The following is an 11366-nucleotide window of genomic DNA, read 5'->3' as shown; positions in this document are numbered from 1 at the left end:
CAGGACGAATAGAAGTGTGATTTACAGTACTGGGGTGTATTTATACCGCATTCGCACATGCAGTAACCTACTGTACAATCTAACAACCTTCAATCTCAAACACGGTTAAATCTCCTCTCAGAGCTGCACATGCACAGTGTTAGCCACACGACAAGTCACGATGCACAGATGCCTGGCATTTGGTGGCTGTCCAGAGTGACTGTGTGTCCCTGCTAGGTCTGCGTGGAGGAAGGCTGGCAGGGCTGTGATTGATGAAATGCAGTCTTTGGCAGGGTGTTATGATTGTGTCGGTTTGAAGTACGGACAATAGTTAAAGTTAGAGCCGCAATGATAGTTGGTGGTGGTGGTGGGGTACTATGGATATTTGATCAGCAACTGAGTTAACTGTGAATTGCCTGAGAAGTCTCTGTATAGCTGAGTAAACGGTGCACTCATTGTCACTGCGGTCATTGATAAGGTCATGGTATTGGTTATCCAGAGAGAAAGCACAACATCATTGTCACTGCTTTATAAGAGAAGTTGTCACAAGGATAAAGCTTCTTGAGAACATCGAACATATCTTATAAATTGAAAAAAAAGAAAATAGACCTCAGTTCTATTCAAAATGAATCTGCAAAGTGTATAAGTAATAATTTAATTGTTATCTATGGCGGAGAAATTGACCAGTTCCTGTAGAAATACAATTGTGCGACTATGTCAGAATGACATACTAAGTTACTGTTAAAACCGCTGAATGCCATTTTTGACCGTAACAACTAGTCCAACAGTATAACCAGTGAAACGTTCTGATGCATTAGATCACCTCACAATAGCTCATATGACAGGTCCAGTATAAAGCCACTACATTGGTGCGTCTAAGTAAAGCGCAACAATCAAAGCTCACTTCTCTGGCGTTATCCCCACCTGTCTTGTATCTACATACTATTAAATTCCATTGTGTTTCTGGTTTAAATGAAACCACAGTTACATGTTACGCCCTCAGCTTCAGACAGAGAGACGTACTGTACATAATGACAATCTGTGAATGTGCACTCTGTGTGTCAGCCAGAGAGAGAAATAGAATCTCTCAAACAGAGGAATAGTGGCTGTCTCTCGTTTGGCGGATGATGTAAACTATGTATGCAGAATCCCTCTGTGCAGTAAAGGAAAAAAGACACTATAAACTATTTCTGCAATCAGTTGGTTTCGCAAGAATAGGCTTCATTTATTTAAAATAAAATAGGCAAATATCCAATATTTCATTGGAAAGTCTTTACAGTATGTGTTGGTGGAGATATGATGGAGAGATGCAGTACTGAGCCGACACACAAACAGACACACAAACAGACACACACACACACACACACAAACACACACATGCACGCGCGCACACACATGCGCACACATGCCCTGACTCCATGGAAGGTGTGCTTCAAAGGGAGGCTGTGCCGGTTAATCATCCCCCTCCACCAAAGCGGGAGGCCAGAGATAGCGGAGTGGTTTACTTCCTCCATTTCCCTCAAACCACACTGGCCTCCAAGATTAAATGCTGACGAGCTCTGTCTCATGTCCTCCCAACACTCTCCCTCTTTACTTGTCCTCCGTACAAAAATATGAAAAAAAAAAAAGGTTGAGAAAAAGAAAAAGGTTGAGTAGATGTATTAACTCTTTGAAAAATCACTAATCATCAATTTGCCAAACTTTTATTTTAAATGAGCAATGCCATTTTAGTTTTTTGTTTTTTTTTACAATTTCTACCCAAATCAAATACTCTTTTAATCAAAATTTGAATTGCTATTGTGCACTAACCGACTTCCTGAAAAGTCTCTCTTTGGTTTTTGGTTTCTGTTATACTTCATCACTGAAGAGCCACACCAAGATCATCAATAATTTAGTTAAGGTGTGCAGTGGCTTGCTGAGTTAATGGATTTTGAAGTTTAATCTAAAACTGAATATTATTAATTCTATCCATTACATGTATCCGAGCCTGGTTCTTTTAGTATTCTGCGCAGACTGTTGCGTTAGGCTGCATAAGAGGCAGCGCTGCTAGATCCTGTCTGCCACCTGCAAATAGGACATCTTCCACATGTTCGCTCAGTAACCTCCCAGTACCTGACTAATGAGACTCCTGCCAGTTTTGATGGTGCCGATGCGGAGGGTGGAGGCTGGCTGGCTTGGATGGATTGATACACTTTTTCACATTGTCTCACCTGTTTCAGTTGACCTCACCTCAATAATAAATTGAAAAACAAATCAATACCTGGGCAAGAGCGTGTGTGTGTGTCTGTGTATGTGTGTGTGTGTGTGTGTGTGTGTGTGTGTGGTGATGCTATTAGACAGAATATCATATCTCACATGTTATACACAGATCAGCCACAACATTAAAACCACTGACAGGTAAAGTAAATAACCTTGCTCCTCTTGTTTCAAGGGGTGGGATATACTAGGCAGCAAGTGAACAGTCAGTTGTTCAAGTTTATGTGTTGGAAGCAGCATGAGGATCTGAGCCACTTTGACAAGGGTCAAATTGTGATGGTTAGACGACTGGGTCAGAGCATCTCCAAAATGGCAGGTCTTGTGGGGTGTTCCTGGTACTCAGTGGTTACTACCTATCAAAAGTGGTCCAAGGAAGGACAACCGGTGAACCGGCGACAGGGTCATGGGCGCCCAAGGCTCATTGATGCATGTGGGGAATGAAGTCTAGCCCATCTGGTCCGATCCCACAAGAGCTGCTGTAAAACATTAATGCTGGCTATGGTAGAAAGGTTTCAGAACACATAGTGCATCGCACCTTTCTGCATATGGGGCTGTGTAGCCGCAGACCGGTCAGAGTGTCCATACTGACTCCTGTCCACCGCCGAAAGCGCCTACAATGGGCACATGAGTGTCAGTACTGGACCATGGACCAATGGAAGACGGTGGCCTGGTCTGATTAATCAAGTTTTCTTTTACTTCATGTGGATGGTAGAGTGTGTGCGCATCGTTTACCTGGGGAAGAAATGGCACCAGGAAGCACTACGGGAAGAAGGAAAGTTGGCAGAAGCAGTGTGATGCTCTGAGCAATGTTCTGCTGGGAATCCTTGGGTCCTGGCATTCCTGTGGAAGTTACTTTGACACATACCACCATTGCTTCAGACCAACTGCACTCTTCATGGCAACGGTATTCCCTGATGGCAGTGGCCTCTTTCAGCAGGATAATACACTATGCCACCTGCAATGTTCAGGAATGATTTTAGGAACATGACAAAGAGTTCAAGGTGTTGTCTTGGCCTCCAAATTCCCCGGAACCCAATCCAATCCAGCATCTGTGGGATGTGCTGGAACAACAAGACCGATCCATGGCTGCTCCACCTTGCAACTTACAGGACTTAAAGGATCTGCTTCCATCTTGGTGCCAGATACCACAGGACACCTTCAGAGGTCTTGTAGAGTCCATGCCTCGACAGGTCAGAGCTGTTTTGACAACAGGAGGGGGGATCTACACAATATTAGACGGATGGTTTTTATTGTTGTGGCTGATCGGTGTTCAAATAGGTTCTCTTGTTAATTAAATAAGAGACTTTGTTTTATATTTACACAACAGCATAGAAATTTGAAATTTGTTTGGGGTATAGTTCTGATGTCTGTATATAATAAATTATATCTTGTTAAAATCTGTACATTTTGGATATTTTACTGTGAATTTAATTGCACTGTTTTCAGGTTTTTAATATCTTAAGCGAGCAGCTTGCACAGCTGTGTTGCCTATTCTTATTGGAATATTTACTACTTTCACAGACTGACCTAGTAAATGAACATGCATATGGAAATGATGAATACATTAAAAGAAGATTCTGGGTACACTCAGAAAAAGATTGAAACTTGAATCCAGTGATTTGACTGAAACATCACAGTGATCGCTGTTACACCTAGCCTGCACCCATCACTTTTGCAGAGCTCAGACAGGATTTGTTTGATAACTCTTGTTTTTCTTATTCTAGCCTATTCATCTTGTATTCTTGACTTTATCTTTAATTGGCAAACATCTCTGCCCTTTTGACTGGCTTTTGCTCTAAGGGCTCAGTGCGGTTTATGGTGCTGAAGGGCACATTTCAGAGAATGTCGTCCATGTTGTTTTCAAGGTTCTGTGCTCGTTTATGCCGAAGGAGACAGTTCAGCTGATGCAGCATCTGTTGGAGCTAGAGCCTGACAATTACCATATTTGAAAGCTTAAGGTTGTAGCTCTCTACTTGACTAATTGAGACGTTTAAGTCAGCCGTTTTTGTTGCATGTCATTGTATTGTTGTGTTATTAATGAGATGCTTTGGTGGGGGGGGGAGTGAATCGGAGAGGGGGCCTCCAAAACGTTTTGGCCTACCCGGGGGAGCTGTGGCTCAGGAGGTAGAGCGGGACATCTAGTGATCGGAAAATTTCCGGTTCGGTCCCCGGCTCATCGTGTCCTTGAACAGGACACTTAACCCCTAACAGCTCCCGATGAGCCTTGCATGGCTGCCTCCTTGAGTGTATGGATACGTTGTAAGTCGATCAGTTATTCTTTTGTCTCCCATGCTGTTTCCCTATATCAGGATATTCTGTCCTAAACAAAAGGTCATAATTCAAATAGACACCAGAACATGGAGGTAGTCTTACAACTTTGCTGATAAACTTAATGTACTGTGCACACACCCTGTGTGTTTTTATTTGGTTGTGGAAGTACACAGGTGTATGCGTGTGTGATTGTCATTGTGCGTGCGTGCATGTGTGTCTCTGTACAAGTGTGTATGTCGCAGTAATGAAGACTTTATTGTCAGGAAATTCCTATATTGGTTCCCCATTAGGGTTAGAAGCTGGCAAAACTCCAAGGAGCACTGTTATTGCCAGGCAGTTTGGGGATTTTAACTTCATGTCAGCAAATACAGAAAAGGTTTCTCTTCTGGTGACATCTCCCGTGGAAAAGGGCAGATGAAGAGACAGCAGGCGCAGAGATGTACTGACTCATACAAATATACACCCATATACATACAGTATTGTATATGCAGTATATGCCAAATAGGGATCTGCTTTCAGAGGGTGAGGCAGCCTACTTCCCAAGCTGTAAGACTTTAAATGAGATAACCTTTGAAAAGAAAGCTTCCTGGGTAAAAATAACACATCACTGAAAAGTGCTTCATGGAAAAAGCTTGAAAAGTGAAAATCCAAAACCTCTTTCGTTCTCATTTTTTAGCAATTTATTTCCCTCCAAACATGTTTGAATCTGATGAAGTAGCAAATAATGTGATGTATACAGTGTATATATATATATATATATATATATATATATATATATATATATATATATCCATATTTTAAAAGAAAAAATAAGCAAAGTGAAGACGTGTCACACTTTTCTTGCAAATATTCTTGCCTTTATATTTTGGTTCTTATTTGATTGTTATGTTGGTAACCTGCTTATGCAACCTGCTCATTCATATTCACATTGGCTGTCACAAAAGTGTCTAAAAATACAAGGCACGGTATAATGGAGCTGTATTGCAGTGCTTAATTTTTAATCTTTTGGCTGCCTTTGAAGTTTTCTTTGGCTGTCTTTAAAGACCGCTCGAAAACGGGCGGTGTAGTCTTTTAGCCCGCTCCTGTTAGAGCAAACAGGTTTGTTTCGCTTCAGTCAGCGAATGCCTTTGGTGTAGGAAACACTTACAGTAATCACCATATACAGTATTTCAAAGGTGGGCTGTCAATACATTATGTGGGTAATACTACTGATAAATAAGGCTTCTTTTAATTCCCTTGGTGGATATCATCAGTGGTGGATGAAGCACTCAGACCCTTGGGAATGTGAAGCTGACGTCACGTTGCTGGAGCAAGCCGCCATATTTGGGGGATCACTCACTGTGAACGTCGGTCGGCATTTTTGAGTTAAAAGACAGTCTGGAAGTCCTGTTAGGTGGAAAAACTGCCACAGAAAACCTTGCAGAGGTGAGCCTCCAAAAATGTGCGACCGGAGTCAATAGCAACCCATAGCAACCGTCAAACTTCCTATTCCCTATGTACTGAAGTAAAAGTACGAATTCCCGAACGGAAAAGTATTTGCTCTTAAATGTACTTAAAGTATTAAAAGTACTCGTCATCTCCAGCGTCTGACATACAGTAACAGACGCTGGTGTTAAGTGCTGCTGTACCTTTATTCCCGCAGGTGCTCATGCAGATCCAGAATACAATTTACAAAAAAAAAATAAAATAGTATAGGTGATGTATATAAATATAAATACAAATGGTTAAAAAATAAAATAAGAATAATCGAAGGTATAGATATTTCATTTGAAACGTAGCTTGGATTAGCCGACAACCAAAACTGAATATACTTAAGTAAGTGCAGATACTTGAAAACTGTACTGAAGTACATTACAGTAATGAAGTGCCTGTACTATTTGTACTAAATATGAGTAACAAAGAGAATTAATGAAGTACAAATACTGGTTGTCCTCGCTAGCTAGCTAGTGCGCTGTCCGCAGTAACGACCAAACACGATAAGTTTAACGGTTGGGCGCCACCAAATATCATAGACTTCGTGGGGGAGTTAGGATTATTATTATTATTATTATTATTATCATTATCATGAATGTTTTTGTCATCATTATTGACATCTTATATAAATTGAATCCAGACAACCAACAATGTGTTCATGTTTTATATTGTATTTGTTATTTGTTTTCAACGTTGACATCCGTACGGGGGGGGGGTTGTCGTGTTGCCCCGTTTGGCGGTTGGAACCCCCCCCCTCGGTCCCCGCCGCCCGCGCACCGCTCGGAGGCGATTCCGCGCGGCGCGTCCGTCCAGCCAATCACGTCTCTCCGCGGAACCGCGTCTCGGCTCGCTGCGCTCCGGACGCCGGGTCACCGGGCCGCTCGTCAACCCGCTCCCCGCTAAGTGGCAGCGCTCCGGACGCCGGGTCACCGGGCCGCTCGTCAACCCGCTCCCCGCTAAGTGGCAGCGCTCCGGACGACGGAGGGGTTTTTTTTTTTTTTCGGGGGCGGGGGGGGAGCGCGTCGGCGGGGAACGCCGAAAGGAAAACCGAACGCCGGCGGACTCGTTCCGGCGACAAGTGGAATGAAGCGCTGCGCGCGGACGCACCGTTGCGGCGACCTGCGCCGACTCGTCTCGTCTCGTCACCGCGGGACGGAGGCATGAAGCTGTGAGCCCACGGAGGAGCGTCCGCGGGAAGAGGAGCCGAGCCGGGTCTAAAACTGGATTCCACCGCGACTTCGGCGTCGATTGCGGGTCCGATTCACTACTTTCCGAGGCGATCACCCCCAGAGGTAAGCGGCGCGAAGTGACCCGCCAATGACCGTGTCGATGCTCGAACTAACGACGTGTTGTTGTTGTTGTTGTTGTTGTTTTTGTCTGCGTTTAATCCCCAGTGTGTTGTACTCAGTCCGGCACCTGTTGTCCGGATCCCCCAGAAGCACCATACTCCATTATCTTCCGATGTGTTTAAATATTCAGTTATTTCAGTTTGTTTTCCTGGGCCATTGTCGCTTAAAAAAAATGACATGAGTCTATTTAAATGCTTCACTGAGAGGTGTAAAAAGAACCGGTAAAGTGAGTTTAACAGCGTTTCAGTGTTGAAGTGAATGGATTTGGACAGTTAAGCGGGAATATACTTACAACAATAATCGTATCTAGGTCCGATCCATTTCATTTTTTATTTTTAATCTAAAGCCGCCACGAATCCCCCCGAATTACGCTCAGATGGACGGATGAATCAGAGTGCCACGTCTACCCACGATGGAGACGATGTGATTTTTTAATGAATGTGATTTCTGTCAACCTTGATGAGTTGCCATGGTGATGAAACAGTTGTCAGGTGCGATGTACAGGAGGTGCGAGGGATGCTCATCGGAACCCTCATCCCCAGCGTCCCCGTCCCCGTCCCCATCCCCACGCTGCTCCAGTCGCGCACGCCTTTTACGCGCGGCGGCCCCCTCTTTTACGCGACACGGGCTCTTTCCGCATCGAGTGTCTCACGGCCTCCCTGTGTGTGTGTGTCCTGCGGCATCCCGGTGTGTGTCCTCACAGCATCCCCCAGCACACTCCAATGAGATGTGCATTCTCTCTCTCTCTCTCTCTCTCTCTCTCTCTCTCTCTCTCTCTGCTGTGCGCACAGCCCAGGCTGACAGGTCTGTTTCAGTCATTCAGACTCGCTAATGAGCCTTCCACTCTCTCTGCCCATGTGGAGGAATTTTTGCATTGGGGAGAGGGATTGGGGGATAGGGGAATAGGGGTGGGGGTGGTTGGAAGGCAGGGAGGGAGGGGTTGGGAGTCAGGGAGTCAGGGAGTGGAGCTAGAGAGAGCCACTGTACCTGCTGCTCTCTTCCCACTGCTCAAATATTAACGGCGGTGTTTCCGTGAACCAATGCTGCCGCTCTGGGAGAAGCCAAAATTGTGGAGGCAGTCCGGCTCAGTGGCTCGGGGACAGGCGGTCTGTTAGCGCTGCTGGAGCTGCACTTCGGAGTCCGCCACCACGCCACAGAGCTAGACCGATGGAGGAGGAGGTCACAGAACCAGATCCCCAGGCAGGAGAGCCCGCGGGGCAGGGAGTGGCGCATGGGACGCGGTCCGAGGTGAACGGAAGCTTGCCGGGCGTGCCGTGCCGGATGGACGGGATGGGCGGTGTGAGCGAGAGTCCCACGAGGGGGCCTGTGGTGCTGCAGCATCCAGCCGAGTACAATCGGCCCCAGTATGGGTAAGAACTGAGCAGGGGAGGAGGGTCAGGTGAGAGAGACAAACCCTCCCTGCATGTCACATGTGGAGTAAACTGGCACTTGCTGTAGTTTCAGATCTGGCTGTGGGACGCTGTTCTTTCTCTAAGCGGTTTGGGACAATCTGTCTCCACTATGAAGTGGTTTGGGTGTCTGTTGCTTTTTCATATAGTTTATTGGTGTTCCATCTCAATCTGCCTGTAGTGCTTGTCTCTTTACGGGGTGACATTTTTAGTAGATGCAAGGGTGTTTGATACGGAATGTGTTTTCTTCAGGTTTGGTGAGAAATGTTAATGACATGTCATTGTATCTCTATTACTTATTTCTGCAATACCTCTTTCACGTATATCAACATGTAATGTTGCAGTTCTGGGATTTCATTTTATTGTGCTGTCTTGCCATGCCAGGTCTTCTTCTTCCTTGTGTGTCATTATACACATCAAGAACCAATCTAGTGTGAACAGTGTAAATAAATCTCATTCTTTACGTACTGTACGTGATGACACACTAAGCAGGATAGGCAACACTTCAGGATCTGCATCACCACATATCAAATGCTTCCTCAAATTGTATCTTTGTGAGATGGCAAAAATTGAGTCATATCATAGAGTAAGTAATGCCTGATGATACTATACAGTACATCATACAGGCACTGGGCCAATGCACAGTGCCTAAATCCATCAGTTGAAATGGGATTTTCTGTAGAGAAACCCAAACTGCTTTCAATTGGCTTATGTTTTTTGCATTTTTGATGCCTCTCTATTGTGTGGCTGTGAGAGTGCAGTACAATTGCACAATATATTGGATTTATATTGATATCACAATATCAGCGCTTTGAAATATTTATATTGCACAGTGCTATCTATAGCTATCTTTGCAATCTATATTGCAAAAGCTGATGTGAAGGTTTTTTTAATTTAAGACGTAGAATAAATTAATAAGATGTTGACTTTGAGATACATGTCTGGATTGTGTCACTCAATCCCAAAAGAGCCTCACTGAAAAGGTCAACAGTAGTGCCTTTATTGGTTTATTGTTGTTCAACAACTCATAGAAAAGTAGACTTAAATAACCATATTTTGAGTTGTTTTTTTCAAGCATAATAGCTGTGAAAACAATTGCAACATATTTAATTCTATGAAGTTCAGCCCTGGTGTACAGTGTCATCAAAATTTTCAGTGTCAACGCTTTTCAAAATACTTTATAAGGGAGACATCAGGGTGACCGCAGTACCACTTGGGTCTAAAACAAATCTTTCTTAGATTCGGCTTATCTGTTTTTGGATTATTTGATTGATCTATGTGATTGATTTATACCCCACAATGACAGTAAAACAAGTTTATAATGTACAAAATGCTTGTGATGACAAATGATCACCACAAACTATGTTAATATCACATTTTGAAGTGAAACTGAATGGCACAGTAAATGTAGAGGTAGCAGGTATAACCTGCTGGGCATTACTGCCTGTTGCACCTACTCCGTATATAACGATTATCTCACTGCTAAAATGTAGTTTAATTTAAATTGTTATTTACCAATTAATAATTGACTCCATTATTGTTTTAACTATTGATGCATTTGAACCTTATATTTGCTCTCTTTAAAGGTACAATAAGTAATATTTGATTTACTTATTGTGCTAATTGGCCTCTATATCAGTGGGGGTCACAAATTTTGTTGATAAATGCCAGTCAATCCACTGTGACCTTCACGGCTGCTGAAGTTTCAAGCTCTCAACAACAACTCTGGACAGGTCTCACCCCCAGATGTGTCTCCGCCCCGTGAACAATGCCGCTTATATCCCATACTGGTTTCATTTTAGGTTGTGCAGCATGGACGACCCTTCCATTACCAAACGACCGGTGTTGCAGGACTCCTCTACTACGAAGGTTAAGAAGCCGTGTGGAGGAGGAGCAGTAGTTTCCATGGCTTGCTTTAGCAATCACTATTGGACTAATTGTCCAATGTTAATGAACCATTAATGATTATTTGTATGTATTCTGCCCTAACATCCCATCCTATCCCCATTGGGCTGGTTGGCTGAACCATGAATGAATGCATAAAAACTCCCAAATCAATCAACATAAATGGAAACAGTGAACTGTGTCAGAAACATCTAAACATCTGATAATACCTGCATCTGTTTCTCTGACTTTAAATTTAGCCTGCGTGCATGAGAGTTCTGTCTGTAATACGCATTTGACAATGACAGCGTATTGATTTGCACCTCACAGCCGGCAGTGCCTGATCACCAGCTGGTGAGACAGGGGAAGAAAGCTTGTTCAGTTGATCCGTACGCAGGGATAATTGAGGTTCAGATAAACAAAGTTCTGCCATACAAAGATAAACCACCTGTGCGGTAAACAGAACTGTTAAATAGACAGTTGTGACTCAGTGGCCTCTCATCTTGTTACAGTGACTACTTGACACGTATCAACACGCCGCCATGTAGCTCATGTGGTGCAGTCTGAAATGCATGTTGTAGTTGTTGACGCACGTAATCCTAGTCGGCCCTGTCTGTCCGCGGTGTTCTGCTGCCGCTCTCTACATGTATCCCCAACTGCCGGTGGTTTTTGCGCTGCATGGTCTGGTAAGAAGCTGCCATCTGGCCTCCCTGTCATTCAGCACGCTATGAATAAAACTGTGCTG

General features: G+C 44.0%; 1 protein-coding gene across 1 annotated transcript in view; it reads left to right on the top strand.

Moving 5' to 3' along the window:
* Nucleotides 1-8495: 8495 nt before the first annotated feature.
* Nucleotides 8496-11366, top strand: part of LOC307234586 (calcium-binding protein 8-like) — a gene marked incomplete at both ends in the record, with an annotated part of 59467 nt that continues 56596 nt past the window's right edge. Inside the window, one exon of the mRNA XM_080006388.1 lies at nt 8496-8698. Within this exon, the coding sequence (XP_079862514.1) occupies nt 8496-8698 (203 nt within the window). The remainder of the gene's footprint in view (nt 8699-11366) is intronic.

Source organism: Zeus faber (genome assembly GCF_960531495.2).
Source record: "Zeus faber genome assembly, chromosome: 9".
Classification (NCBI taxonomy): Eukaryota; Metazoa; Chordata; class Actinopteri; order Zeiformes; family Zeidae; genus Zeus; species Zeus faber.
This window is presented reverse-complemented; position numbering and strand designations above follow the sequence as displayed.